Below are 27,689 nucleotides of genomic sequence, written 5' to 3'. Positions count from 1 at the left end.
GGGGGCACATCTGCCCCCCCCCCCACAGAGCTTGCCAGCCTCAGATGCAGGGGGGCCGAGGGAAGGAGAGCCACCAGGTGCGTCCATGACCCACCTGTTCCTTCCAGTCCCGTGGTGATGCCAGGGACTCACGGCAAGGGAAGAGTTGTGAGCGGGGCGGTCCCTCCGGGCGAGCAGGGGTTAAGGCCAGCGACGCCCACGTGAGAGCACCTTGGGACAAAGCCACACACCCAACCAGCTGCCGGTGTCTCACTCGCTGCTGCTGGTGCTGCTGCTGCCGCCTTGTGCACCCCGTCCTGGTCCTGCTGGTTCCACCTGGCACGGGACAGAGCCGCTGCACTCACGGGGGAGGAAAAGTTGGGGAACCCAGTGCGGAGGACAGAGCTCAAACCTCAGGTCCCCTCCCCACCCCATGCCAGGCGGGCACCCAAGCCCTGGCTCCTGCTGCCTGCCCAGAGGCCACCCCGCCTCCTAGACAGGTAAGTCCCTGGCCCTGCTCTACGACGCAGACACAGACTGAGCTCCCCAGCACCGGTCCTGGGACCCCCGTCACCTCCTCTCTGCTGCCCCTGAAAGCAGGACACTCACACTCCCGTGTGGGCATTTGACAAAGTTTCTACGGGCTTCTCTGGCTGGAAGTTAGCGCCCCTGGCAACCTGCCCAGGACGCCAGAGCCAGAGACTTAAAAGGGTCATTGTGGACCTAGGTGGGGCCAGGGAGGCCGAGAAGGCAGGGGCTGGTCCCTGATCCCCCCACGCTGGGGCGGGGAGGCCCGCGCAGGGAGGCAGCAGGCGAGGCAGCCTGGCTCCTGGTGGGTGTGTGGGCCTCCTGGAGCTTCCGAGGAGACTCCCCAGTTTCCAGGCAGCGGCCCCCACCTCCCCTACTGCTGGGACCCGCAGGACCCGGGGAGGGGTCTCGTGCTGGGCTTATCTCACGCATCTGGAGTCCCTCTCTGAGCAGCACCCGCCAATGGAGAAGCACAAGAAGGGGGTGGGGGTGGGCAAGGTGCTGGGGGTCCCTGGGGGCAGAGGAAGCCCAGAAACCGCAGAGGACGGGGTTGGGTGGCAAGAGGTTTCTTTTCTGGGTCGTTTGCTCCCAAAAGTGCAGGACAAAGAGAGCTTCCTGGCCAGCCAAGTGTCCGATTGCACCTCACGCCTCTTTGTCTGGGGCAGAGAGAGTCCCCCGGGGCCGGGGTGGGGGCACAGGCATACAGCTGGTCTGGAATTTGGGGTCACTCCCAGGGAGTGGAGAGCTTGCGAATCTGGAGTCTGGCTGGAAGGTGCGGACCCAGCATGGGGGACAGATCTTGACTGTCGGATCCCACCTGCCTGGGGTTTTGGAGAGAAAATCCACGGAGTCTGGGAGATCTATGCCCCCGGCCGCTCAGCCTATCTAAACGTCAATTTTCCACTCTGTGAAATGGGTGCAATCCGAGTCGGTGCAGCCCAGGGCTGCGGAGGGCAGCAAAGGAGAGCGTGGGCAATAGATTCTCAGGCACGGGGGGAGTTGGGTGTAAACTGTCCCACCCAAAATCGGGACTCAGAGTGCCAAGCTTGCCGCAATGCCCCATCCACCTTCCTTAGACAGAAGTTGAACTCGGGCTCAGAGAGGGGCGGCCACTTGCCCAGGGCTGCACAGTAGAGAACGGATGCCAGGCAGATAGGGGAGTGGGGGGGTCTGGGGGCTGCCCTTGCCTCCTACCTCCTTCCCCCCCCCAAAACCAAACACTCCCGGCTCAGCATCTTGTAAAAGTCCTGCCTCTGCGGCTCAGTGTTTCCGCGTGGCCCTGAGTTCTGGCGAAAGTCCACTGAGGCCAGTTTGGGTTCCGGTTCTTCCTCCTCGGCCTGGCCTTGTGCCACAGAAGCAGTGTTTGCTCAGGGAGGAGCCTGACACCCTTTGGAATGGGCTGAGGTTAGCGAGAGACGCCACCGGGAGGAGGGGCCGCCCGGGGAGCCAGCTTGCACTTATTGAGCACCTACTACGTGCCGGGTGCCGTTCCGGGGCCTTGGGGATTCTGGGCAGGAAACCAGACCGACAAAGATCCCTGGTCTGGCGGGCTTGTATTCAGGTGGGTGAAGACATATGAGAAACAAGACGTATTATAAGGAAGTGAATCGTATCCGGGGTTAAAGACTGGTCAGTCCCATGGAGGGCAAGATGTGAAACAACAGGGACGGGAGTGAAGCAGGCAGAGAGGTATTTTACAAACCGCAGTAGAAAGATCGGGGTGGCCCTGCTGAGCGGGGGACATTTGAGGAGACAGAAAGGAAGTGAGGATTTGGGGCACAAGCATTCCAGGTACATGGCTCAGCCCGTGCAAAGGTCCTGGGGCAGGATTGGGCCCGGCATGTTGGAGGAACAGCGAGGAGGCCCGTGTGACCGGAGTGGAGTGGGAGAGGAGGAGAAGGAAGGAGGGGGGGGACTGGGGGCAAGTCGTGCAGGGCCTAGGAGTCTGCATGTGTTGGTAGGACTCAGGCCTTTACCCCTAGGAGAGTGGGAGCCCCGGAGGGCTGTGGGCACAGGAGGGTGGAGGAAGGTCCCAGGGCTTGGCAACATGGGGGGACCCGGGGCACCACGGGGAGAGCCCTGTGCCACAGGAGGGGGTCAAGGCTCCAGTGGGGACAAATGGAGGTGATCTCACGGCATTCCCAAGGCTGGGGGGGGGGTCCCCACATGCCATCTGTGCCAAGGCCTGTCCGTCTGTCGAGATCCCTGGTGGTGCCTGTTACCAGCCTGGCCTCTGTGCCTGTACCCCAGGCCAGCTCCCCTCAACCGGCCCTCAGGGAAGCCCCCCCTAGGTCGCCAGTCCTTACCTGCTCTGTGGCTGGACCCGCCACACCCCGAGTCTGTCCTTCCGGGGTACATGGCACGGGTGTTCCTACTCTGATCAGAGTCTCGGGTGGCTCCCCAGGAGCTCTCTGATCATCTCAGCTGTGGCCTAGGCACTCGGGGTGATACAGGGAGGCGCAGGGCTCACAGACCAGCAGGGACAGCAGATCCTCCAAAAGTAGCCCCGGAAATAAACGTGCAGTGAGCAAGCTGTGACCTTAGCTCACAGACATCAACAGGTCCTTAGCATTTGTGCGGTGACGGAGTATCGATCAATGTCAGGCTCTGGTGCGCCCTCCAAAACCTCCGGGGCTTCCTGTCGCCTCTGGACTATTTATTGTACAGCCCCTGGAAACTTTTTTTTTTTAATTTTTAATTTTTAAAAAAAATTATTTCACAGCTCTTGTGACTTAGAGCTGACTGGTAGCGCGGCAAACTTGACTCTGGTCCATAGAAACGCAAACGAATTTTGCTCAACGGAGACTGTTGATTATTGCCCCGTGGTTAGTGTCTGGCTTATTGTTTATCTGTACATTCGTTGCCGTGTTCTTGATGTGTGTGTGCACGTGTGTGCACGTGTGTGTGTGCACCAGCACTCTGCCGTTCGGTTCATGGTGACCGTGGTGGGATGTTGATGTATTAGCTCTGACAACAAACCGCCGTCGTGGAAGACGTTAGTGCTGGGGGAGACCAGGTGAGGGTCATGTGGGGACTCTCTGAATTATAGCTGCAACTTTGCAGTCAAGTTTTTTTTTTTTTTTAAGATTTTATCTATTTATTAAGGAGAGACACAGAGAGACAGGTAGAGACACAGGCAGAGGGAGAAGCAGGCTCCCTGTGGGGAGCCCGAGGCAGGACTCGATCCCGGGACCCTGGGGTCACGCCCTGAGCCAAAGGCAGACGCTCCACCGCTGAGCCACCTGGGAGTCCCCTTTTCTGTCAATTTTTAAATGATTCAAAGTAAAACGTTTGTTTGTTTCCAAGCTACATCTTGCAGGGCCTGCAGGCTGGGCCTTCCGGGTCACCCCCGCGGGCCGTCCTCCCACAGTGGCCACCAGGGGGCGCCTGCGAGCACCCAAACCAAGGCCCCCTCTGCCTACTGCCCTCCAGGGCTCCCACCTTCCAGCAGTAAAAGCCCAAGTCCTCCCCAGGGCCCCCAAGTACAGGACCTTCCTTGTTCCTCTTCCCGCCGTCCCCTCCTCCTCCTCTCTCCCCCTCGCCCACTCTGTTCCAGCCACACAGGCCTCCTGGCTGTTCCTCCAACACGCCAGCCCTGTCCTGCCCCGGGGCCTTTGCACAGGCCGTGCAGCTGCCTGGAACACCTAGATCTCCCCAGGGCTCCTCCCTCATCTCCTTTAGGTCTAATTGTTCGTCTGCTTAGACCCCTCTCACCTAGGTCACTCCTACTGGATTCAGTTGTTTTTTTTTTTTTTTAAGATTTTATTTATTTATTCATGAGAGACACACACACACAGAGAGAGGCAGAGACACAGGCAGAGGGAGAAGCAGGCTCCATGCAGGGAGCCCGAGGTGGGACTCGATCCTGGGACTCCGGGATCACGCCCTGAGCCAAAGGCAGACGCTCAACCACTGAGCCCCCCGGGTGCCCCTGAACTCAGTTTTTGTTTCAAGGGCCATTCCTTGGGGAAGCCCTCCCTGAGCCCCCAGCCCCCGTACGTCCCCCGCTGATGCTCTCAGAGGTCTAGGTGGTCCCTTTTACTTGTGCTACGTAACGATTCGACTACTGTGTGCCTCTCTCAGGTCTGTCTCGTCAGTCCTGGGCACACAGTGGTGTTCAGTAAGTGCAGATGACTGAGCCAGAGCCGGCCAGGCTGCACAGCTGCTCCAGGGCGTTCTTGGGTTCCAATGACACCGTCAGGCCACAGATACAGCCTCAGCCTCCTACAGCCCCACAAAGCAGCCTTCACCGGGGAGGCCCCAAGCCAGTAGGTGACTCCTGACCCCCAGGCTTTCACCTCTTCTGTGACCAGCACTCTGGAGGGGGGGAGGGGGCCTCAGCCCCGGCCCCCACGTTCTTTGGGTCTCCTTTCCTCATAAGCATCAGGATCAGTGGAGCAAGGTCGTCCCAGGGGTCCTTCTGGGACCCGCCTTCCCCCACTCTCCCCGCCTGGTTGAATTTGGCACTGAAATTTCAGATGGGAAGTCGGTCCCTACGGCTCCCCCCTCTGTGGTTGGTGCATAGCAGGGACCTGACACATTTTTGTTGAGTTAATGACTGAATAAAAACAATGAATGGAGTCGATTGATGAAAAGCAGAATTTTATTTCCTTACAGTAATCGGGCTGGGGGTGGGGGGTGGCGGCTGCAATAGCAGGCTTAAGGCCAGTTCCTCCAGCCTGTGGGGCAGCACTGGCCGCACCCTTTTTCTTTTTCCTTTTTTTTTTTTTAATTAAAAACATTTTAATGCACCCTTTTTCAAAACCCTGCATTTGGTGGGCCGCCTGGCCGGCTCAGTTGGTGGAACCCGGGACTCTCGATCTCGGGGTGGTGGGTTCAGGCCCCACGATGGGTGTGGAGCTCACTTTATTTTTATTTTTTAATTTATTTAAAGATTGTATTTATTCATTAGAGATACACAGAGAAAGGCAGAAACAAAGGCAGAGGGAGAAGCAGGCTCCCTGCAGGGAGCCCTATGCGGGGACTCGGGGACTTGACCCCAGGACCCTGGGATCACGCCCTGAGCCAAAGGCAGATGCTCACCCACTGAGCCACCCAGGCGTCCCAATTAAAAAAACAAAAACCCCACAAACTCTGCCTTAGAGCACAGGGTCATCTGATGGGTACTAAGGAGCCACTGAGAATTCTTGAGCCTGAATAGGTGGGGGCAGGACATTGGGTGGTTGGAGGAAGACCATGCGTCTTGGGGTGGTTGCCCCCCTTCCGAGGCTGGTCCAGAGTGGGGTTACTCTACTACATTAGTGCCATTAACATTCTCAGCCAGGTCATTCGTTATGGGGAACAGTGCTGGGCGTCGGGGATGAGCAGCACCCCTGGGCTCCACCTACTTGGTGCCAGGCATCTCCAAGTGTCCCCCAGGGGCAAATTCCCCTATAGTGAGCCAGAAGCGCTGTATGGAGCTAGGGGCGCGGGGTCAAACAGAGCCATACGGGGTGGGTATGGGGGTGGGAGGCAAATCCAGCTCTTGCTGGCGGCTCGTGCCACTCAGCCAGGCTGCCAACACGTGGACACGTGGACATCCCGTGTACCCGGGGCAAAGCAAACGCTCAGTAGACGTGCACCAGGGGGCTCATTACCTACAAATTCAACCCATTTGTTCCCCCCATGATGGTGCTGAGGTCTGTAGTGGAGCGGGAGTTTAGGATGCTCCTCACCTACAGGCCTCTCCGGGTGCTCATGGCCGCAAACACCCACGTTCGTCCGCGTGTCAGTGGGGAGCTTATTTATGTTTTCCTATGACTCATTAAAACAAATACACAGCGACTTAAAAAGAAAAAAAAACGTTTGACCTTGTTCTACCTCAAGTTGTTCTGTGTGCCGCCTGCTGGTGGCCTGACAGCGGGGGGTGGGGGGGTGACTGCGAGACACGGAGCTTCCCCCCCAGCCCCGAGGTTTCACGCAGATCCTCAGAAGGGTTTCTGCAGAGACTGACTGTCTTGGGGACCTTTGGAGATGCGTGAGGGGCCCATTCCGGCCGCCTGGGCTCTAGGACTAGTGGTTTTTTTTTGGGGGGGAGGTACTGCAGTGAGGAGGGGTAAGAAGTCAACTCTGGGGGCCTCGAAAATGTTTATTACATCGTGTCTATTACAGCGATTATACCGTCCACGTCGTTCCCTTGGCAAACTCTTACCCAACCTTCAAAACCCCAATGCCGTGTTCCCTCTTCTAGGAAGAAGACTTCTAGGAAGCATTTCCTGACACACACACACACACACACGCACACACACACACCCCATCTCCTTGTTTCTCTGCCTTTCTGTGCCGCAGCGTGGGGCTCCGTGGGGCTCCTCTCTGCCGGAGTTGCCTGCATGAGGCTGGGAAGGGGCCTCTGCCCAGATTTGCCTTCTGACCTTGGCGCGAGGTGGGGCACCCAAGAGCTGGGCCTCAGGGTGTGTGTGCATATTTATATTTACACGTACAGGGGTGAGGAGCACGGGGTGTAGCCAGGGGCAGCTCCAGCCCCCCTCCCCCCGGGGTCCCTTCCTCCCTCCCCCCCAAGGAGGGGTCCTGCTGTGCTCTGCTCCCGGCCTTCCCAGATCTTACCTTCTAAGGCCCACGAGGAAGCCTGACCTTTGCTCCCAGGAGCCTGAAGAATGTTCTGGGCCAGGCCAGGCCCGCCCTCCTCAGCTGGGGGCCCGGCGCCCTGCGGGGTGTGAGGACCGGGCTCTCCGGGTGCCAGGGGGGTGCCCAGCACCTTCAGGAGGTCGGTGCGGCTGACCTCCCTGGGCCTCAGTCTCCCCGTCTGTGTGATGGGGGTGAACCTCCCGCGGCCGGGGTGCCCCGCGAAGGCCCAGGCCTGTGTCCCCAGGTCCCCGGCCCTGCGCTTGCCCCCGCTGTCACAGGCGTCCCCACCCGGAGACGCGCGCGGGCCCCGGGCGCCGAGCCACGGGCCCGTCCGGTCCGCCGCCCGCGCTCCTCCGGGTCTTCCCGGCAGCCGGGTCCCGCCGGCCTCCAGCCCCGACGGCGGGCGAGCGGCGCGGCGGGCTGGGAAACCCGGCCTGGATCGGCGGCCCGGAGCCTGGATCCCGCGCTTCGGGCGGAGGCGGCCCCGCGCGGCCCGGGGGCGGGGCGGGCGGGGCGGGCGGAGGAAGAGGGGCAGGTGCAGCGGCCGCGGCCGGGCCGGCGGGAGGAGGGCGAGGGCCGCCGCCGGGGCCGCCGCGAGCCTCCGCGGCCTCCTGCCTCGCCCCCAGGTGGGGCCCGACTGCCCGTCCAGGCCCCCGAGGGGCACGGGCCCCGCAGAGCCCCGGGGTGGACCATGGCGGTGAGATTCCAGGCGAGTAGCCGCAAGGGCGGGCGGGGGAGGGGATCTAGCAGGAGTGGGGCCTGCGACCCGGACCCGGGACCCCAGACCACCCCGGATGGCGGATGGGGAAACTGAGGCCCGGACGCAGGTGCAGGCGCGCGGCGAGGTCCCTGAAAGCTGCCTCTGGGGTCTTTCTCTGCCCCCAAGGTCCGCCTCCGTTACCTGGTGGATCTGGGTTCCAATTCTGACTTTTCTGTATGACTCTGGGCCAGTGAATCAAGGCTTCCCGGTACTTCTCCGATAAAAGTGATGATCTTCGCTTTAAAGAAGGTGCAGGGAGGATCCCAGGAGGAAAATGTGTCTTAAGCGCCCGGCACGCATGGGGTGCCCCATAAAGATGTTTACGTCCGGCTCCTGGTGTTCGCCGGCTGAGCTTGAGCAACAGTGGAAAGGCTGCAGTGACTTCTCTTGTGGGCTGGAGTGGCTTCAGGGAAAGCCACGAGGCTGCTGGAGAGGGAAGCAGCATGTATGGGCGCCTGCTGTGTACAGGGGTGGCAGACTTAGGGGTCGAGAGCCCCTTTTCCACTGAAGCAAACATGCTGGAGGGAGGGGGTCTCCGTGTCTCTATTTGGGGTACCACACTGTCCAGGGATGGAGCTTGAACAGACTCTTCCACAATCGCGGTATTGGGTGGGAGATCGCGCCGGGGGTTGGGGGGGATGGGGGTAAACTGAGGCCATAGGGAAATGTGGCTCAGCCCAGACCACCCGGCCTGAGCCCTGAGGCTGGGCCCTTCTGTTTGCCACCAGCTTTCTTCCTGGCTGCCGGGGAAACAGCTTCCAGAATCCCCTCCCCGACTGGCCTATCTGTGGCCCCCCTGCCCGCCTCCCCGGCCTTTGTTCTGGAGGTGGGGGGAGGGGGAGAGAGGGCTCCAGTCCCGGAGCCCAGGGCGTGGGGTTGTGTGCCTGGGTACCACCTGACCTGCCCCTCCGGGCGACTCCTCCTCTCCCCACTGTTTGTCAGTGGGTCAGAGCCCCCGCCCCAGCCTCCGGGCAGGGAGGAAGGCGCAGGCCCCGCCCCCTCAGCTCACCTGGATGGGTTACCTGCTGTGGGGTCTAGGAATTCCCGACACACCTGGCTGATTTCCTGACCAAATATACCTTTTATGTCACCACGTACCTGTTCCTCAAACTCAGTCTCCCTGCTGGTCCCGTGGGGACTACGCTGGGGTCCCAGGGCCGCCAGCCCTGCCCACCAGCAGGCCCCAGACTAGAGGTGTGTATGGGAGACAGTGGACAGGGACATCCCGAATTCTAGTAATTAGGGATGTGAGATGTGTGTCTGGGACCACTGAAGACTTATTTTCTGGAGGAAGAGACAGTGGCACTGGGGCTGTGAAGGATGAATAGGAGTTTGCCAGAGAGTGCAGCACCTGCTAAGGCGTGGGGCGGAGGCTGATCGCCAGGCCCAGGAGGTGCCAGTGGGCGTCACCAGAGTGTGCAAATAAATAGCCGGCCTCACCCAGCCTTCACAGCCCAAGAGGAAAGCCCAGAAACTTGCCAACCGGTGATTACACAGGGTACATTTAAGATGGTTCAGAGGCCGTGAATAAAGCGTAATAAAACAAAGAAGAGTGCGAGGGAGCCAGGGAGGCTTGGGTAGCCAAGGAGGGCTCCTGAGGAGGCAGCTTTTGAGCTGAGACCCCGAGTGGCAAGGGCTGGCTGTGCACAAATCCTGGGAGGGTGTGTTAGGGACAGGGGTCAGTCAGGGAAAGATGTGGAGGGGAACTAGGCTGACAGGGGCTGCCGGGTTAGCCCTCCCCCCACTCCGGTTTTCATCAAGGCCTCAGAGCAGTGGAGGCACCTATGAGAGGTGGGATGAGCCTTGGCCACCTGCACCTGTCCCCCTAGGGGCACTGGTACACTGGGGCTGTTTCTTTTTTTCTTTCTTTCTTTCTTTCTTTCTTTCTTTCTTTCTTTCTTTCTTTTTCTTTCTTTCAACTTTTCTATTTATTCATGAGAGACACAGAGAGAGAGGCAGAGGGAGAAGCAGGCTCCATGCAAGGAACCTGATGCAGACTCGATCCCAGGACCCCGGGATCACACCCTGAGCCAAAGGCAGACGCTCAACTGCTGAGCCACCCAAGCGACCCCCTGGGGCTGTTTCTTAAAATAAGGCCAGGAAATCAAAATTCTGGAGGGCATTTCATGATACAAAGTGTAAAATCAAACCAAGTGAAAAAGATTGTTTTGGAAAATACGCTTCCAAAGAAAAAAATGAAATAAGCAGCAGGATGCCGTGGGTGAGGAGCAGGGGTGGGGGACGGGCCGCCCGTGTCCACCGTCTGCTGTGTGACCTCCCGTAACTTCTGGACCTCTCTGGGCCTTCCTTTGCTCTCCCTTGGTGTAGGAACAATATTGGTGCCGCGGCCTAAGGCCCCTCCGGGTTGAACGAGTGGGTGCGTGTAAAGCTTCGATTGGCAGCCAGCACGGAGCAGGGTTTTCTCCTCCGTGCACAGGAGGAAGGTCGGCATCCTGCCCTCTAGGAACCAATGCCGGGTCCCTGGGAGGGACCTTTCACGCGTGGGGCTCCCGCCTGGCCCCGGCTCCTCCGCTGAGAAGGACCAGGCAGCAGGGACCCGGGTTACCCATTTTACAGGCAGGGAAACTGAGGCCGGAGGAGGCATGGGGCAGCCAGCAGAGGGGTTTGAGTCTGGGTGGTGAGGGCTGCCCTGGGCTCCCTGGTAACCGCAGCCCGGTGCCCGCGAGGCCCCGCCCTTGGCTTTGTTCCTCTCCCCTCCACCCCCTCCCCTCCCTGGGAGCCAGGAATGCTGCTCTCCTGGGAACCGTTAAGAAAAGGCCCTGGAGCCGCCAGCGGGGGTTCCTCTGCGGAGGGCATCACCCACTTGCTGTGCCAGGCTGGGGAGGGCCTCCCTCCTGCCCCCTCGCCTGGGAAATAGGGCCCCCCAGTGTGTGTGGGGGGGTGAGCTCCTCCTCCGCCTTCCCTCTGGCAGGTGTCCTGCAGTGTGGCCTTCCTGGCTAGAGTCTAGAGTCTAGAGCACGAGCACGGGCCTGAAAATAATCTGGTATTTCCACATTCCCCAGCCGCGACCTCCGTCAGCTCTGTTTTCTTGGCAGGTGACTTTGCCTCTCTGGGTCTTGCGGCCCTGTCTGTGCGGTGGGGTGGGGGGGGGGATAAGAAAATCTCCTTCAATGAGTGCATTAAATGAGATAGTACGTGGAAAGGGCTCCACTGCGAACGAGACGAACAAAAATCTCTGTCCCTCTGGATCTGATTTTTCTTCCTTCCTTTTTTCTTTTTTTTAAGATTTTATTTATTTATTCATGAGAGACACAGGCAGAGGGAGGAGCAGGCTCCCTGCAGGGAGCCGGATTCAGGACTCCATCCCAGTACCCCAGGATCACGCCCTGAGCCCAAGGCAGACGCTCAGCCGCTGAGCCACCCCAGGTGCCCCCTGATCTGATTTTCTAGAGAGGGGAGATGGACAGACCCCCCAAAATATCCAGAGGACGTCAAGGGGTCAGAAGTTGTGTGCATTAGGGCACTGTGTTGGGGCAGGGGGTTGGGGTGGTCTGTTGTATGGCAGGCTGGCCTCGCTGCAGGTGGAGAGGCTGCGCAGATAAGATAACAAGTGAGTCACCAAGAGCAGGGGTGAGGGGAGGAGCCTGGTGGAAATCTGGGGGAAGAGGGTTTCTGGCAGAAGGAACAGCACATGCAAAGGCCCCAGGTGTTGGAGGGACCCTGAGGAGCCCCAGGGTGGCTGGAGCTGAGTGTGCTCCCTCTGCGCAGCAGGCCTGGCTTGAGCCCCCAGGCACGGGGCCCCCCACCCCCACCCCCGGGCTTGATCCCCCTCCCCCCAGCCGTTTGTCTTTTCTCTGCTGATACCTGTGTGGTTTACTTAAACCAGGGTCTCAGCTTTGGCATTTGGACATTTGGGCCTGGACTGTTCTTTGTGGGGGCTTGAGCAGCATCCTGCCCCCCCCCCCCCCCGGGTGCCAGCAGCACTCCGGGTTGTGACGACCACGGATGCCTCCAGATGTTGCCAAGTGTACCTGGGGGTGGGGGGCAGAATGGTTCCCGGCTGAGATCCCCACCTTGACTTAAACCCACCTTGCAGATGAAAAAGCTGAGGTCTCCAGAGAGGTGGCAACCTGCCCGTGGGCTTGGGACCATGGGGGTGCCAGAGCCAGTCCCCCACCCGGGGCAGTGGAGGCCCCTGAGTGCCCCAGGGAACCTGCCACGGCCTCACGCCCACCCTCCGTTCCCTCCCGCAGGTGCTGGACATGGAGGAGCTGACCATTTGGGAACAGCACACGGCCACGCTCTGCAGGGTGAGGCCTCCCTCCCCCCGAATGGGTGTCAACGAGACTGTCACCTGGATCCCGGGCTGCTCAGCGGGAGGGGAGAAGCTATGTGCCCACGGGAAGTAAAAGCTCATCGTCTGCCTCATCCTCTCTTAGGACCCCCGGCGAGGCTTTGGCATTGCTATCTCTGGTGGCCGGGACCGGGCCAGTGGGTCCGTGGTCGTGTCCGATGTGGTGCCGGGGGGACCTGCGGATGGCAGACTGCAGTGAGTATCAAGGTGGGTGGGGGGTGCCGGCCACAGGAGGGACCCCATGTGCGCCAGTGCTGGGAGTCAGGGAAGTGCCGGGTGCCTTCCAGCACTGTCGACACAGGGCTTGGAGCTGGCCGCATGGCCCTCACTGTCCCCAGGGCACTTCCCAGTCCTTCCTGGTCGGTCTCGGGGTCATAGTGGCCCCACGGCATTCCTGGAATGAGAAGTCCTGGAACCCTGTCTTGGCTGGAGGGAGGGAGACCCAGGGTTCTGAGCCCCGGGGGGCAGTAGGGCTTCTGGGAGTTACGTTGGGGGAAATGGTTCTGGGACCTGAGCGGCTGCCGGGTGACACGGCTCAGCCCCGGCACAGCTTCAGAGAGAGAGATTTTGAAACACAGGGAACGAGGGGAACAGCAGGAAGAGGGCATTGACAGAAGAAATGGGGGTGAGGAGAGACCTGTTATAGCCACAGCCTCCGTTCTGTGGTTGTGTTTTATTATTATAGTAGCATCCACGACTGGCCCCCGTTTTACAGATGAGGAAACCGAGGCCCAGAAGAATTGATGTCTTTGTGAGACATGGGACAGTGAATTAGAACCAGGCCTTTGTGGACCTGGGAGTGATGGCCCCAAAGTGGGGCACTGGGGCAGGTGCCGGGGGCACCAGGGACGGGGGCCTCCTCCCTGAGACCCAGCCTCCTCCCTCAGGACAGGCGACCACGTCGTCATGGTGAATGGGGTCTCCATGGAGAGTGTCACCTCCACCTTCGCCATCCAGATACTCAAGACCTGCACAAAGTTGGCCAACATTGTGAGTGGGGTCAGGTGGGAGGGGAGCCCCTGGCACAGTGGCACCGCTGCACCCCGCTGAGCCCCCCCATCCTGCAGGCCACGGGCAGAACGAGTGTGAGCTTGTCCCCATTTCACAGCTTGGATGTTGAGGCCCAGAGAGGGGCTGGGGTCCCCCAGGAGCACCCAGGGGACGGGGTGGAGCCCTGAGCTGACCCTCCCCTCACTCCCCTGACAGACGGTGAAGCGTCCCCGGAAAATCCAGCTGCCTGCCACCAAGGCTGGCGCCTCCGGCCGGGGACGCCGGGGCTCGGAGGAGGAGGCCGACTGCGGCCAGGGCTATGACGGTGACACGTCCAGTGGCTCTGGCCGCTCCTGGGACGAGCGCTCCCGCCGGGCGAGGACGGGCCGCCGGAGCCAGGCTGGCAGCCGTGGGCGCAGGAGCCCAGGCGGGAACTCGGAGGCCAACGGGCTGGCGCTGGTGTCCGGCTTCAAGCGGCTGCCGCGCCAGGACGTGCACATGAGGCCCGTGAAGTCCGTGTTGGTGCGGAGGACGGAGAGCGAAGGTGAGCCGGGGCGGCCGGGGCGTGGTGCTGGTCGTGGGGTCAGAGCTCCCGCCGAGGGGCCCCCCGGTCACCGCCCGACACCCTGTCCCGCGTGGCGTGCGTGGGCGCGACAGGATAAAGCCCCCAGGGACGTCCCCATCCTGGTTCCTGGGACCCAGGACGTTGCCTCCCATGATGAGGGGACCTTGCAGAGGGCAAGTCAAGGCCCCTGAGGTGGGGGTGACCCTGGGTTCCGGGGGGGCCTCTGAAGAGGGAGGCAGATGGGGGGAGCCCCAGAGACGGGCAGACCCCACGCTGCTGGCGGTGAGGACGGAGAAGGGGCCGCGGGCTGGGGAGGGGGCGCCTCTGGACGGGACAAGGCCGGAGCCGGGCCTTCCTGGGGCTCCGGGGGGGTGGTGACCAGCCCTGCCCGCCCCTGGGTTTTAGGACTTCTGACCCCAGAACTGAGATTACAAAGTAGCAATGCTTTAAAGCCGCTGAATCCGTGGCAATGGTGAGCAACCCCAGGAAACTGAGGCCCAGGGACGCCGATAGAGTCACGAACCTGGAATTCTCTTCGTGACACAAACAACGGGGATGTGACCTCTGACCCGACCTCGATTCAGTGGCAGCACTGTGACCTTTGAATTCTAAATGTCATGTGACAAGTGGCACCGGGGCCCCTGTCCCCACCTTGCAATTCAGTAACAAGAGTCACGTCCTGAAAACAGGAGGCGATGTCATTAAGGGTCTCCGTGGGGTCACGCTGGAGCCCCTGCGGTGACCAGCAGGGCGCTGGGAGCCAGGGGCAGGGGCCAGGGCTCTCTGTTCCGTCCCAGGCCTCCCCCAACCCCTCCGGTGGCGGCCCCGGAGGGCGGGAAGGCCGACGACAGGTGAGAAGTCTGAGCTTGAGAGGAGCCCGCAGCCCAGACCCCAGGCCCCGCCTCAGTTTCCCTGCTCGCCCCCACAGAGTTCGGGGTCACCCTGGGCAGTCAGATCTTCATCAAGCACATCACCGACTCGGGCCTGGCCGCCAGGAATCGCGGTTTGCAGGAAGGAGACCTCATCCTACAGGTGTCCCCAGGCTTCCTGTCGGGGGCGGGACAGGGAGACCGGGAGGCTGGAGGTGTGACCCTGCCACCCGGCGGGCAGGGCTGGCTGCAACCTGCTGCCTTCCGCGCTGTTGCCTGTTTCCCAGGGAGCCCCTGTCCCCGGCCTCTGCCCAAACGCTGCCAGTAGCCCCCCCGCTGCCAAATCACACGGGGGGCGCCGGCCCAAGGGGGTCGGGGCCCACAGTCCAGAGGCCAGGCTTAGAGGAGTGGCTCTGCCGTGCAGTGGGTTTCTTTCCAGACTCCTCTCCTGAAAATCTGTTTCTAGCCATTCCTAATTTTTTATTTTTTAAATTTTATTATTTTTAAAGATTTTATTTATTCATGGGAGACACAGAGAGGGGCAGAGACACAGGCAGAGGGAGAAGCAGGCTCCCTGTGGGGAACCCGATGCGGGACTCGATCCCAGGCCCCGGGGTCACGCCCTGGGCTGAAGGCAGATGCCCAACCACCGAGCCACCCGGGTGCCCCCCAAACGAAGTTTCTAAGCCACGTCTAAGTGTCTGATTCCAGGACCTCCCACAGATTGGCTGTCTACCCCCGCCCCCTAGTTAGACTTGTTTCTAATGTTTGTTCCTGGTGTTTCCTGGGAAACTCCCCTTGGAGGGAATCAACCTGCTTCTAATTTTCCCCTGGCACCTACCCCGCCCCTCAGAAAACTGGCCGATTCTGGGTCTTGTGGGAGTCACTTCTGGGCGTGTCTCCTCCGAGCAGGAGGAAGCCAATTCTATTATTTCCTCTTGAGAACGTCTGTTTTTATGAATTCCTGGGGACTGTGTGTTTCTAGTCCCCCCACCCCACCCTGCAAGCTGTTTCTAGTATCCACCCCCCAACGCCCCATCTGGCGTGGACTCACGTCCTGTCTTCCTTCCCGGCCCCCTTCTAGATCAATGGTGTGTCCAGCGAGAATCTGTCCCTGAGCGACACCCGGCGCCTGATTGAGAAGTCCGAGGGGAAGCTGACGCTGCTGGTGCTCAGGGACCGAGGGCAGTTCCTGGTGAACATCCCGCCGGCCGTCAGTGACAGCGACAGCGACAGCTCCTTCCTGGACGGTGAGGGGCCCCCGGGCAGGTTGAATGGAGAGAGGCCAGGGGAGGCCGAGAGGCCCAGAGAGGCATAGAAACGTGCCCGAGGCCGCACAGTAAGCCGGGCTGGAGGCTGTGGCCGAGCCTGACTCCGTCCGGGCTCCTTTGCTTCGAGGAGCCTTGATGTTCCTCCCTGTGAAATGGGTCCGGCCTGGCAGGTGTGGGCCGGAGGCCTGAGGGGACGTGCTCTCCCCCGCAGACATCTCGGCCCTGGGCTCAGAGGTGTCTCAGGCGCTGCCGTCCCATGTCCCACCGCCACCCCCGCATGCGCAGCGGAGTCTGGACTCCGGCGGAACCGACTCCCCCAGGTACGTACCCCCAACGGCCAGAGCGCTGGAGCAGGAGGGGATCGTGGGCACGTCTTTTCCAGCTGGTGGCCTGCCTGGAAGAGGCTTCCCCCTCCCACCCGTAGTCCTCCCGGCCCCCAGGACGGGGCTCTGCATGCTTGGTATGGGGCAGGGCAGGGGGGGACCTGGTATCGATCGCCTGAAAGCAGAAGGAACTGAATTTTACAGCACATCCCCGGAGACGTCAAAACACAAAGGGCCCCTTTTTAGGGCTTTTCTCTTGGGGGCAAAGTGGCCGTGGATGTGTGTGGGGGATTGGAGGCTGCTTGTTCACTGTGGTGACGTTCGCAGGCGGGGACAGGTGGCAGTGACCTTGCACTGGTGTCCCGTGGCGGCTGTAACAAAGTGCCACAAACCTGGTGGCTTAGGATGGAGAAGGGTGTGGGCTCCAGGGTCCCAGATGAGGGTGAGGATAGGGCCACATTCCCCTGGAGGCCTGGGTGGGGACGGGGCTCTCCGAGCTTCTGGGAGCTTCTGGGAGCCTCCCCTGCAGTCCTGAGCCCATCGTGCCCACCTCCTCTCTGTCTGCACATCATCCTCTCTCCCGTACATGTCTGTCTCTCTGCCCCAATGTCCCCATTTTATAATCCCCCATGGGATCAGGGCCCACCCCGCTCCTACTCCTCGGACCTCCTGTCGCCTGATTACACCCACAGTGACCCTATTTCCAAGTACCACCACGTTCAAAGATGCTGGGGCTTGAGAGCTGAGCCGATGAATTTTGAGGGGACACGACTCAATGTCTAAAGTAACCTAAGTGCCCAACAAATGGGGATTCGACAGCAGGAACCTTCCTAGCCTCCCACACCTGTGAGGCAGGGGGTCGGTCTGTTACCCGTGGCTGTGGGGCAGGTTACCCTACAGCCCGGCAGCTCGGAACCCCGGTTAACCTTCTCAGGCCGCGTCTGAGAGCCTGGAGCCAGGGCGGCTTGGCGGGGGCCGTCGAGGGCTGGAGGATCTGGGAGTGGGTGATCCACTCCCGAGCTCACTCGTGGGGCGTTGGCAGGAGGAGACAGGTCCTTGCCTGGTGGACCACCCCTCTTGTGCTGCTGCTGTCCTGGGTGCCCTGGGAGCACCCAGGGCGGCATTTCTCCGAGGGTTTTGGGGGGGTGACTCTCGCATGACCTTACCGGGCACCCCGCTTGCGCAGGAGGAGGATCTGCGGGGCCCGTTTCTCTGATGTGGACCTGCTGGGGGGGGGTCGTATTTTCAAACCTCTTCCCCACCCCAAATCACCCAGCGCTGGGGTCTCGCATGGGAAGTGCTGACATGGGGGCTGATGGTTTCCTCCACGCGTGTTTATCGGAAAGCGTCGGGAAAGTCTGGAAAGTAGGTCCTGCGTGCTAAGCGCGGATGGGCTTTGCAGGTGACCTTCTGTCCCGTCTAAGTCGGCCAGCTCAGGCCGTGATGACAAATGCCGGGCGGAGGGGGGTTGTGGGCCTGCAGCCGCTGCTCCTCATGGCTCCGGAGGCTGCAAGGTCACGGCCCGCGCTGCCCCTGCTGGGGGCCCTTACCCCGCCGCCCACGGCTTCCCGCTGTGCCCTTGCTCCCTTCCCAGGGGCCGCACCCTCATGACCGCACCAAACCCGTCACCTCCCAGACACCACAGCTCCACAACCACAACCATCCCACTGGGGTTGGGGGGACGGGGACACACTCAGGCCAGAGGACCTGCTACCACTTCTCACTAATACTGAGATAATACATGTGACCGCCTGTCTCCAGCTCCGTCCCTCGGAGCCAGGGCTCCCGGTGGCCCTGACTCTGCTGTCCCCAGTGCTCTCTCGGAGGGAGCACGGGCCCCACGGCCTCACGGCTAGGGAGGGGCAGACACAGGCCTTGGACCCGGGTGCACGTGCACTAGAATCCCCCAGTCGCCTCTCAGCGCGCACCCCCACTTCACCCAAGTACTGTCTCCCTCCAGGGAGAGCCCCCCCCTTCGGCGGGAAAATTCTCTGGATTCCAGAACCATCTCGGAACCCGGTGAGCAGACGGTGCGAGGGTGGTGACTCTGAATATCCCCCTGGTTTTTCTGATCCCAGCCAGTGAGGTTGTGCCAGGCAGGGCGGGAAGGGCTGGCACGGGTCTCAGGGGTCAGCGGCAGCTCCCTGGGAAGGGCGGGGGGCCGGGTGACGGCGCCGAGGGGCAGGGATGCCGCAAGGCAGGGGTGCAGCGGCGGGAACAGCCCGTGTGCCCGGACACAGGCTGCTGTTCCCTTCCAGATGTCCCCAGGCACAGCAGCTATGACATCTACAGGGTGCCCAGCAGCCAGAGCGCAGAGGACCGTGGGTATGTCCCCCAGAGAGAAAGCCCACCCGCCCAGACCCGCACATCCCGGGGCCGCCTCCCTGCCATGCTGTCCTGCCTCCTGGCACCAGTGTGTTGGTGGGGCCACCGTGCGGGGCTGGGGCCCGGAGCCGGTGCGGGGCTCCCCCAAGGACGCCCAGCACACCCCCTGCACCCACTCGGGCTTGACCCCACCCCTGCCTCCCCCCCAGGTACAGCCCCGACTCCAGGGTGGTCCGCTTCCCCAAGGGCACGACCATCGGGCTGCGGCTGGCCGGCGGCAACGACGTGGGCATCTTCGTGTCGGGGGTGCAGGAGGGCAGCCCGGCCGACGGGCAGGGCATCCAGGAGGGAGATCAGATTCTGCAGGTGACGCGGGGCTGGCGCCGGGTGTGCAGCCCCCGCCCACGCGTCCCCCCCCCCCCCCCGCCCCGTGCCTGCCCCCGCTGACAGGCGACACCCCGTGCAGACATTTGAACACTTTAATGTTTCTCTGCCTGCGTCATGACCCTGGTGGCTGGACCACAACCTTACTGATTGGGGCACGACTTGTCCGGGTCATGACCTTGTCCTTGTCACATCCTGGTTATCAGTGTGCCTGACCGTGTCATCCAGGTCACGCCTTGTCCCAATCATGGCCATGTCATCAACATCATGATCTGGTCATTGGTGTCACGGCCACGTTCACCGTGTCCTGACTCTATTGTCTGTGTCACGGCCTCGGCTACTCCCCCACGACCCCCGTGCCCCTCTCCAGTCCCTCTGTGCGCCACCACGCAGTGTCTATCGCGGCCTCATCCACGTCCTGCCTTCCCCATGCTCTTGCCTCCCTCCACACCTGTCCCCTCTTACAGTTGTTTCACATTCTCATCCCTGTCCCCACGCCCTCACTCCCATGTCCTGCTGTCCTCCTCCCGGGAAGGGGCTCTGCAGAGGCTGAGCTGGGGTGACCAACCAGGGGTCCCCCGGCAGCCGCGGCCCGTCTCACGCCCCCTTCCCGGCAGGTGAATGACGTGCCCTTCAGGAACCTGACCCGGGAGGAGGCTGTGCAGTTCTTGGTGGCGCTGCCGCCGGGCGAGGAAGTGGAGCTGGTGACGCAGCGGAAGCAGGACAGTGAGTGCGTGTGGCCGGGAGGGCCGGGTCCGGGCGGTGACCCCCGGGTGCTCACCAAGCCCCCCACTCCACAGTCTTCCGGAAAATGGTGCAGTCCCGCGTGGGCGACTCCTTCTACATCCGCACACACTTCGAGCTGGAGGCCAGCCCGCCGTCGGGCCTGGGCTTCACCCGCGGGGATGTCTTCCACGTGCTGGACACGCTGTGCCCCGGCCCCGGGCCGAGCCGCGCCCGCGGGACCCACTGGCTGGCCGTGCGCATGGGCCGCGACCTCCGGGAGCAGGAGCGCGGCATCATCCCCAACCAGAGCAGGTGCGCCCCCCGCCCACCCGGGGCCTCGGCTTCCCCGCCGCCGTCGGCTCGGCCCCGCGGCACAGTCACGGGTCCCCTGCCTTCTCCCCAGGGCCGAGCAGCTGGCCAGTCTGGAGGCCGCCCAGCGCGCCGTGGGGGCCGGGCCGGGTGCCTCCGTGGGCTCCAGCGCGAGGGCCGAGTTCTGGCGGCTGCGGGGCCTGCGGCGTGGAGCCAAGAAGTCCACCCAGCGGAGCCGCGAGGACCTGTCGGCTCTGACCAAGCAGGGCCACTACCCACCGTATGAACGCGTGGTGCTGCGAGAAGGTGGGTCCCCGGGCCTGGAGGGTGGGGGGCCCCACGGGGGCATCATAAGATTGTCGGAGCTTCTGGACCCACGATCCATCCGCGTCCAGCCTTCGGAAGCTGCCATCCTTACCTCTCTCTGCTCAAAAATAACCCAGTTTTTAGGGTGCGGGAGGAAACAGGGAAGGGCTTCTTTCCTTAAAAATTCATTCCTATTTCCAGTTGACACATGCAAGCCACGTAGGTAATCTCGAGAAAGAAATGGTTAAAGATAAGTTAAATAATTTATATCTAAACCATTATTTTAATAGATAATCCAGTTATGGTATTAGTGAGGTATTTCACATGTTTCTTTTGTGCGTGTGTATTGTCTTCGAATTCCGGCGTGTGTTTTGCACTCAGAGCAGCACGCCTTGGTTCAGAGGAGCCGCGTTGCGAGCGCTCCACGGCCACACGCTCCACGGCCACACGTGGCCAGCGCTTGCTGCAGACAGCACAGCGAGAGGGGGCGGTACTCGCAGTGGGTGCTGCTGGCGCCAAGCAGACGCCGTTTAAAATACAGGCGTGCAGTGAACGGGCGTTAGACCCCACCCTGCACACGCATGCTCACAGCAGCCAAAATGTGGAAACAGTCCAAATGCTCATCAGTAGATGAAGGGATATAATACAGCATGTCCCCCACGCGCGGGCATGTCCCCTGGCCACCGACAGGAGCCAGGCGCCCACATGTGCTGCCCCGGGGATGGACCCTGGGCCCACGATCCTCAAGGAGGGAACCAGACACAGGAGGCCCCACGGGGTGTGAGTCCACATATGTGACACGTCCAGGACGAGTTCCTGCACGGATGAGGAGGGGGCTCATGGGGGCTGGGACGGGGATGGGTTGGTGACGGCTGATGGGGACAAATTTCCTTATGGTGATGAGAATATTCTGAGACTTAGTGGTGGTGGCTGCACAGCTCTGTGAATGTACTAAATGCCACTGACCTGTACATCTTTTACTGTACATACAATAAAATACTAATTTCATGTCATGTATGTTTCAAAACATACATATTTTACAAAGATTTTTTTAAAGATTTTTATTTTATTTATTTGTTCATGAGAGACACACACAGAGAGAGGCAGAGACACAGGCAGAGGGAGAAGCAGGCTCCATGCAGGGAGCCCGACATGGGACTTGATCCCAGGTCTCCAGCATCATGCCCTGGGCTGAAGGCGACGGCGCTAAACCGCTGAGCCATCTGGGCTGCCCTCAAAACCTTAATTTTAAAAAGTCACAAATCTTAACTAAAAAAGTTAATCCAATCTTTAGAAATACAGACAGAAGCAGCACATAGATCATAGACCCTTCCTCTGGTGGGGAGACAGCCCCGTCGGGATTGCAGGAAGGAAAGTGAACCCTGGCCCACGGCCTTGGGGGGAGAGAGAATTACAGCAGATGCAGAGGCCTTTAGAAAAAAAAAATAACAACCTGCCGATGGGAATGGGCTGAGTTGATGCTCCAAGGTCCGGGAGAGGAGAAGGATTTATGTTTTATTTTTGTGAGAAAGACTTCAGAGGCCAAAAACTTAATTTTGACCAAAGAATGTTTAGAAATCAAGGTATGGAGCTCTTGAGAGAGAGAGGCCTGTAGTCCAGGGGCGCTGAACAAGAGCGGGGGCAGGGTATAGCCCAGCAGGGAGGCAGCATGGAAAGGGTGCCTGGGACTGTGTGCCAATAAAACTTTATTTATAAAGCAGGCAGGGGGCTGGATGTCGCGCCCCCAGCACCACCACCGAGTCCGCTAGGCTCAGCTGCTCCAGCCGGCCGCCCACCTCACCCCCGGGACAGCTGCAGACACAGACGAGATGCAGCCCAGGGCGGCCTCCCCCGTCTTTGTTTTTCTGTGCAACTGGGGTGCAGGGTGGCGCGCCCACACCTACCTGGGGAGGGCGGTGCAAGGGGCCAGGAGGTGAAGCAAGGCCGCTGTGCTCGTGCCCCATTGGCCAGGATGGAGTCACGTGGCCGTTGCCTGCAGGGGATGCTGGGAGATGTAGTCTTTGGCTGGGCGGCCGTGGGCAAGGCGGGATCTGGTGTCTTTGCTGCAAATGGGACCTGGACTGTTGCGGTTTCTGTGCCCTTCAGCCAGCTTCAAGCGCCCGGTGGTGATCCTGGGGCCCGTGGCGGACATCGCTATGCAGAAGCTGACTGCCGAGATGCCTGACCAGTTCGAAATCGCAGGTAAGAAGACAGGTCCTAGCGCGGCCTTGTTGGCCGGGAGGGGGTTGGGGATCCTTTGACAACCGTTTCTCTGCCGCGGGGGCGCCGAGGCAGGTTGGTGAGCCGCTGCTGTTTGTGGAAGGGGCTAGAACAGCCCATGGGAAATGGGAGTCACAGCACCCTTCTGACGCCTGGGCCAGATGTCCTGAATCAGTCTGGATTGAGCCTCAGAATCCTTCTTAGCACAGTTCACCAGGTAGCCAGTGTGCTCCCCCCCTTCGTTTGTTGAAGAGATACTTATTGAGCCACAGACACGGGCACTGAGCAAGACAGAGAAGTTCCCCGGGAGAGGTCCAAAATTCGCAATGAGCTAGAGTGGAGGGTCAGCAAATTAAAGCTCCTGGGCCAAACCTGGGTCCTCAACTTTTTTTTTTTTTTTTTTTTTTTTGGGTCCTCAACTTTTATACCGCCTGCTAAGAATGGAATTTACACATTTTAAAAATATTTATTTATATATATATGGAGAGAGAGAGTGTGCACGTGAGCATGAGAGCTCTGGGGGGGCGGAGGGAGAGAGGGAGTCTCGGGCAGACTCCCCGCTGATCTCACAACCCCGAGATCATGACCGGAGCCAAAATCACAAGTCGGACACCTAACCCGCCGAGCCACCCAGGAGCCCTGCATTTACACATTTTAAGTGGCCGAAGAGAAGTTAGATTATTTTGTGACACGTGACAGCGACAGGAAATTCAGATGTCGGCATCTACAAATAGTTTCATTGGGGTACAGCCATGCCCTTGGGTTTCGGATCCTCTGGGGCTGCCTCGCAGCGGAGACAAGTTTGTGGGGAGCCGATGCGCTTAAATAGAGCAGCCGCCGAGCTCTTGGTCGGGAGCCCCCAGCGCAGGGTGGGGGGGCTTCTGCAGCCGGAGGGTCCCCCTGGCCGGGCCTTCGAGTGAGGCCATTAGGAGGGCGCGTGTGAGCTGCAGGCAACGCCACGGGCCCAGGGGATCAGTGCCCTAAATCCGTTCCTGCTCTGCAGGGTGGGGTGACCCCTGGGCTGGCACCTTGCCCTCTCTGTCTCTCCCTCGGGGGCCGTTATACTCGGGAGGACGGGTGAGGGACCAGGGCAGGTGCGCGTGGCACAGCAGCTCGTGGCCTGCGTCCCCAGGTGCCGGGGGGTGGGGTGGGGGAGCCCGCGTGAGCTGTGAGGCTCAGGAGGCGAGGCCCTCTGGCCCTTTGGGGCTCGGCAGCCTTCCGGAGGGCGACCTGGGAGGCCGGGTCTGTGGGACGCAGCCTGGTGGGAGGAAGAGGCTCCAGGGCGTGGTTCAGAGGGCGACGTGGGAGGCCAGGTCACACCTGAGAGGGGCCATCATGTAAAGCAAAACAGACGGATGGAGCAGGTGTCCGGAGGGTGTGGAGCAGGTGTGGCCCCAAAGTGACTGGGGCTGGAGGGGGCGGTGCTGGGGAAGACCGTTGGCAGCTCCCCGGAAACTTAAATACAGAGTTAGCATCTGACCCAGAGAGTCCGCGTCTGGGTCTATACCCAGGAGATGTGAAGGCCAGGCCGCAGCCTGGGACCCGCGCCCCCGAGCTCCCGGCAGCACGTCCACCGCGGGCACACTGCAGTCACAACCCATTGACAGGGGAGCGGGGACACATGGTGAGGCCCGTCCACACCCGGGATATGACCCAGCCCCAGGAAGGAAGGGGCCTGACACCTGCCCCCACGTGGACGGACCCTGAGGACACCGGGCTCAGGGAGGGGACCCAGACCCAGAAGGACGCCTCCTGCAGGACCCCACTCCCAGGAGGTCCCCAGAGGAGGCCCGTCTACAGAGACAGAGGAGGTGGTGGGAGCCAGGGGTGGGGCAGGGGGGCGGGGGTCAGTGCTTCTTGGGGACAGGGTCTCCGTGTGGGGAGATGGAAGGTTCTGGAGATGGTGATCGGGGAGGGTGTGCGCAGTGGGGTGAGTGTGCTTCGTGGTGCCCTGAGCTGTGCGCTTAGAGACGGTTACGATGCTTAATTTTATGTTGTACGTATTTTATAATAATTAAAAAAACACATAAGGCTGTTACCGCCCCTTCCTTCTGGTCCCCCCAGGGCAGGTGTGCCTCCTGCTGCCTGGCTGTACTGGAGGGCTTCCTGGGGGAAGCCGCGCTCCACCTCACGTCCTAGAGGGCAGATGGGGGGCAGGAGAGCCGCTTCCATCCACAGGGTCTGAGCAAAGGCCTCCACAGAGCTGGGGTCACCTCCGCACACAGACTCCAGATCAGGCTCCTCCCCTGCCCCCCTGTTGGCTCAGCGACCGGGAGCCCGTGACCTTAGGTCCCTGAGGCCGAGTCCCATCTGCCTGCTGGGTCAGTGGCCGGGAAGGCCACGGTGGGCCCGGAGGCCGAGCGCAGCAGCCTTAGGATGGCCGTCAGGGCGATGGGAGCCCCGGTGGGCTGCGCAGCAGGAGGGGCAGGGGGCGGGGAGCTTGGGCGGCTGGGGGCGCCCCTTCTGAAGCTGCCGCCTCATCTCCCCGCCCGCACAGACAGCGTGTTGAGGACCGACAGCCCCTCCAAGATCATCAAGCTGGACACCGTGCGCGTGATCGCGGAGAAGGTAAGCAGGACGCCCCCGGGGGGGGGGCGGCGTTTCAAGGGCGGGAAACCAAGGCCCAGGCCTCCGACCCCTCTCGCCCCACCCCGCGTGGTGATGCGGGGGCCTGCGAGGGACACGGGGGCGGGGGAGCCCTGGGCCGTCACGGACCCCGCCCCGCCCCCCGCGGGCTGCCTGCGGCGCGAGCCTGGGGTCCACCTGGCCCTTCACCTCCGTGTCTGATCGCCCCCTGCCTCACCTGCCGCACCTGCCGCACCTGCCGCACCTGCCTCACCTGTCTCACCTGGCCCGGGTCCTGCGGTCCGCCCCTCCCCTCCGTCCAGAACAAGCACGCGCTCTTGGACGTGACGCCGTCGGCGGTCGAGCGCCTCAACTACGTGCAGTACTACCCCATCGTGGTCTTCTGCGCCCCCGAGAGCCGGGCGGCCCTCAAGGCCCTGCGCCAGTGGCTGGCGCCCGCCTCCCGCCGCAGCGCGCGCCGCCTCTACGCGCAAGCCCAGAAGCTTCGGAAGCACAGCGAACACCTGTTCACGGGTCGGTGGGCGGGCCCCGGGGCGGGGCCCGGGGCGGGGCCGGCCGGGGAGGGGCCAATCCGGGAGGGGCGGGGCTGGCCGGGACGGGGCCAGGCCGGGAGGGGCGGGGCCAATCCGGGAGGGGCGGGGCTGGACGGGGCGGGGCCAGGCCGGGAGGGGCGGGGCTGGCCGGGGGCGGGGCCAATCCGGGGGCGGGGTCTCCCTGACGCCGCCCCCTCCGCGCAGCCACCATCCCCCTGCGCGGCACCAGTGACACCTGGTACGAGGAGCTCAAGGCCGTGGTCCGCGAGCAGCAGACCCGGCCCATCTGGACGGCGGAGGACCAGGTACGGGCGTGGGGGGGGCGGTGTCCGCGGCCCAGATCTGGCCCGAGGTTCGGGTCTTGACCCGGCTGGGACCGAGGCCAAAGGCTGGTGTCCTGGGTCTGGGGCTTGGGGGTGGGCGTCTTGGCTCAGCGCCCCCTTCGCCCCCAGCTGGACAACTCGTCCGAGGACAACCTGGAGCTCCCTCACCGCGGCCTGGCCGACAGCTCGGCGGATCTGAGCTGCGACAGCCGGGTCAACAGCGACTACGAGACGGACGGCGAGGGCTACACGGACGGCGAGGGCTACACGGACGTGGACGAGGGGCCGCCGGCGCCCGCTCTGGCCCGGTCCTCGGAGCCCGTGCTGGAGGAGCCCCGGAGCCCGCGGCATCAGGGGAGAGCCTCGGGCGCCCGAGGAGCCCAGGTGAGCGGGCAGGGTGGGCGTGCAGGGGTCCTGGGGTGAGGCCGAGACACACGGGGGAAAGGGGTCCCCTCCAGGAAGGCGGCGAACAGGGGCGTCTCTGCTCAGACCCGTGTCTCCCACCCAGACCTAGGGTGTGGGAACCGTGAGTCCCTGAGCGACTTAAAACCAGTGCTTTAACCTCATCAGTGCGTCCTAATCTGGGAAAACCAGTGCTTTAACCTCCGTGCGCCCTAACCTGGGTACAACGGACTAGATAGATCTTGAGGCTCCAAGCCGTTGTTTGAACCCAATGCACTTACCCAAGTCCCAGCCCGCACGACCTGGGTGTTGACCAGTGACAAGGATTTATATGCAATTTATTTTGTGAGGCTGCCTCAGCCCCCGCAGTGCCTTTCTAGAAGTTCGACAAAGGCGCCCCTTCCTCCAGGCCCTCTCTGGTGAGATGTGAAAATGGACGCATCTAGGAAATGCTCCCTGGAGTTGTGCAGTACCCGACCTGCTCAGCTGTCCGTGGCAGCCTGCTTGTGGGGCAGGCACTATCCTTTGCATACCTGGACTTACTTACCCACCCCCCGGCCCAGTGTCTCTTCTCACTAAGAGTTGGAGGAGCTGCAGACCTGAGTGGGGCGAGGAGGGAGTCTGTGGGCAGTGGAGTCTGGGCCCAGGTGGGGAGCTGGACAGGGTGGGGAGGTGCTGACCTCCTTTCTCCCCTCCCCCCAGGTGGACAGGCACCCCCACCACAGCCAGGGGCGACAGGACAGCATGCGGTAAGAGCCCCCGCGCTCCACACTGGAGTCCCTCAGCCCTCTTCCTGGGACTCAGGCTACAGGGGTCAAGGGACCTTGAACCCAGCTATGCCTTCACGTGCTCCCAGCCCTGTGGGCGGGATGAAGGCGGAGAGGCTGATCCCACCCCACGCAGTCAGGGCCAAGGAAGTAGGAGCCTGCTTCCTGGGAGGACTGGAAAGCTTGGGAGAGGACAGGACACGAGCTGGGGCTTTGAAGGATGTGTAGGAGTTCGTTAAGGAGGCCTGACACACACACACACACCCACCCCCGCCATGTGCAGCCCCACTTGTGCACTCTGTGCACACCCACTGTGTCTGGCAGAGAGCCGGCCTAAGGTAAGGGCAGTTCCAGCCTCCCCACGTGGGCTTACAGCCTCCCCTCTATTTCCTGATCCCCAGGACGTACGGGCAGGAAGCCCTGAAGAAGAAGTTTACACGAGCTCGAGATGTGGAGTCCTCCGATGAGGACGGCTATGACTGGGGCCCGGCCACTGACCTGTGACCCCTCCCAGGTCCCCTGGGGCTGGACCCAGTTTCCCACTCAGAACCCAGAACCCCGCGTCCTTCTGCCAGTCATTAATAAATAAGAGTATTTTCACAACACTGCTTTCTGGAGACTTC

The 27,689-nt window shown here is 61.7% G+C and overlaps 1 protein-coding gene across 4 annotated transcripts; it reads left to right on the top strand.

The window, feature by feature from the left end:
- Window positions 1-157: 157 nt before the first annotated feature.
- On the top strand, window positions 158-27,671 carry TJP3 (tight junction protein 3). Of its 4 annotated transcripts, none has more exons than XM_072721773.1 (21): window positions 158-479; window positions 12,067-12,123; window positions 12,253-12,362; window positions 13,055-13,157; window positions 13,374-13,701; window positions 14,651-14,754; window positions 15,676-15,841; window positions 16,074-16,182; window positions 18,146-18,204; window positions 18,444-18,510; window positions 18,720-18,876; window positions 19,512-19,620; window positions 19,695-19,932; window positions 20,024-20,235; window positions 22,342-22,437; window positions 24,953-25,023; window positions 25,344-25,554; window positions 25,779-25,879; window positions 26,027-26,281; window positions 27,002-27,048; window positions 27,468-27,671. In XM_072721773.1, the coding sequence occupies exons 2-21, from the start codon at window positions 12,076-12,078 to the stop codon at window positions 27,568-27,570; spliced, it is 2,694 nt and encodes an 897-aa protein (XP_072577874.1). In that variant the 5' UTR covers window positions 158-479; window positions 12,067-12,075; the 3' UTR covers window positions 27,571-27,671. The 4 variants fall into 4 exon arrangements, with proteins under 4 accessions (XP_072577874.1, XP_072577873.1, XP_072577872.1 ...); XM_072721772.1 differs by having other exon boundaries at window positions 294-479; window positions 12,253-12,374; XM_072721771.1 differs by lacking the exon at window positions 158-479 and adding an exon at window positions 1,959-2,068.
- The last annotated feature ends 18 nt before the right edge of the window (window positions 27,672-27,689 follow it).

This window comes from Vulpes vulpes, chromosome 9 (genome assembly GCF_048418805.1).
Source record: "Vulpes vulpes isolate BD-2025 chromosome 9, VulVul3, whole genome shotgun sequence".
NCBI classification, from domain to species: domain Eukaryota; kingdom Metazoa; phylum Chordata; class Mammalia; order Carnivora; family Canidae; genus Vulpes; species Vulpes vulpes.
This window is presented reverse-complemented; position numbering and strand designations above follow the sequence as displayed.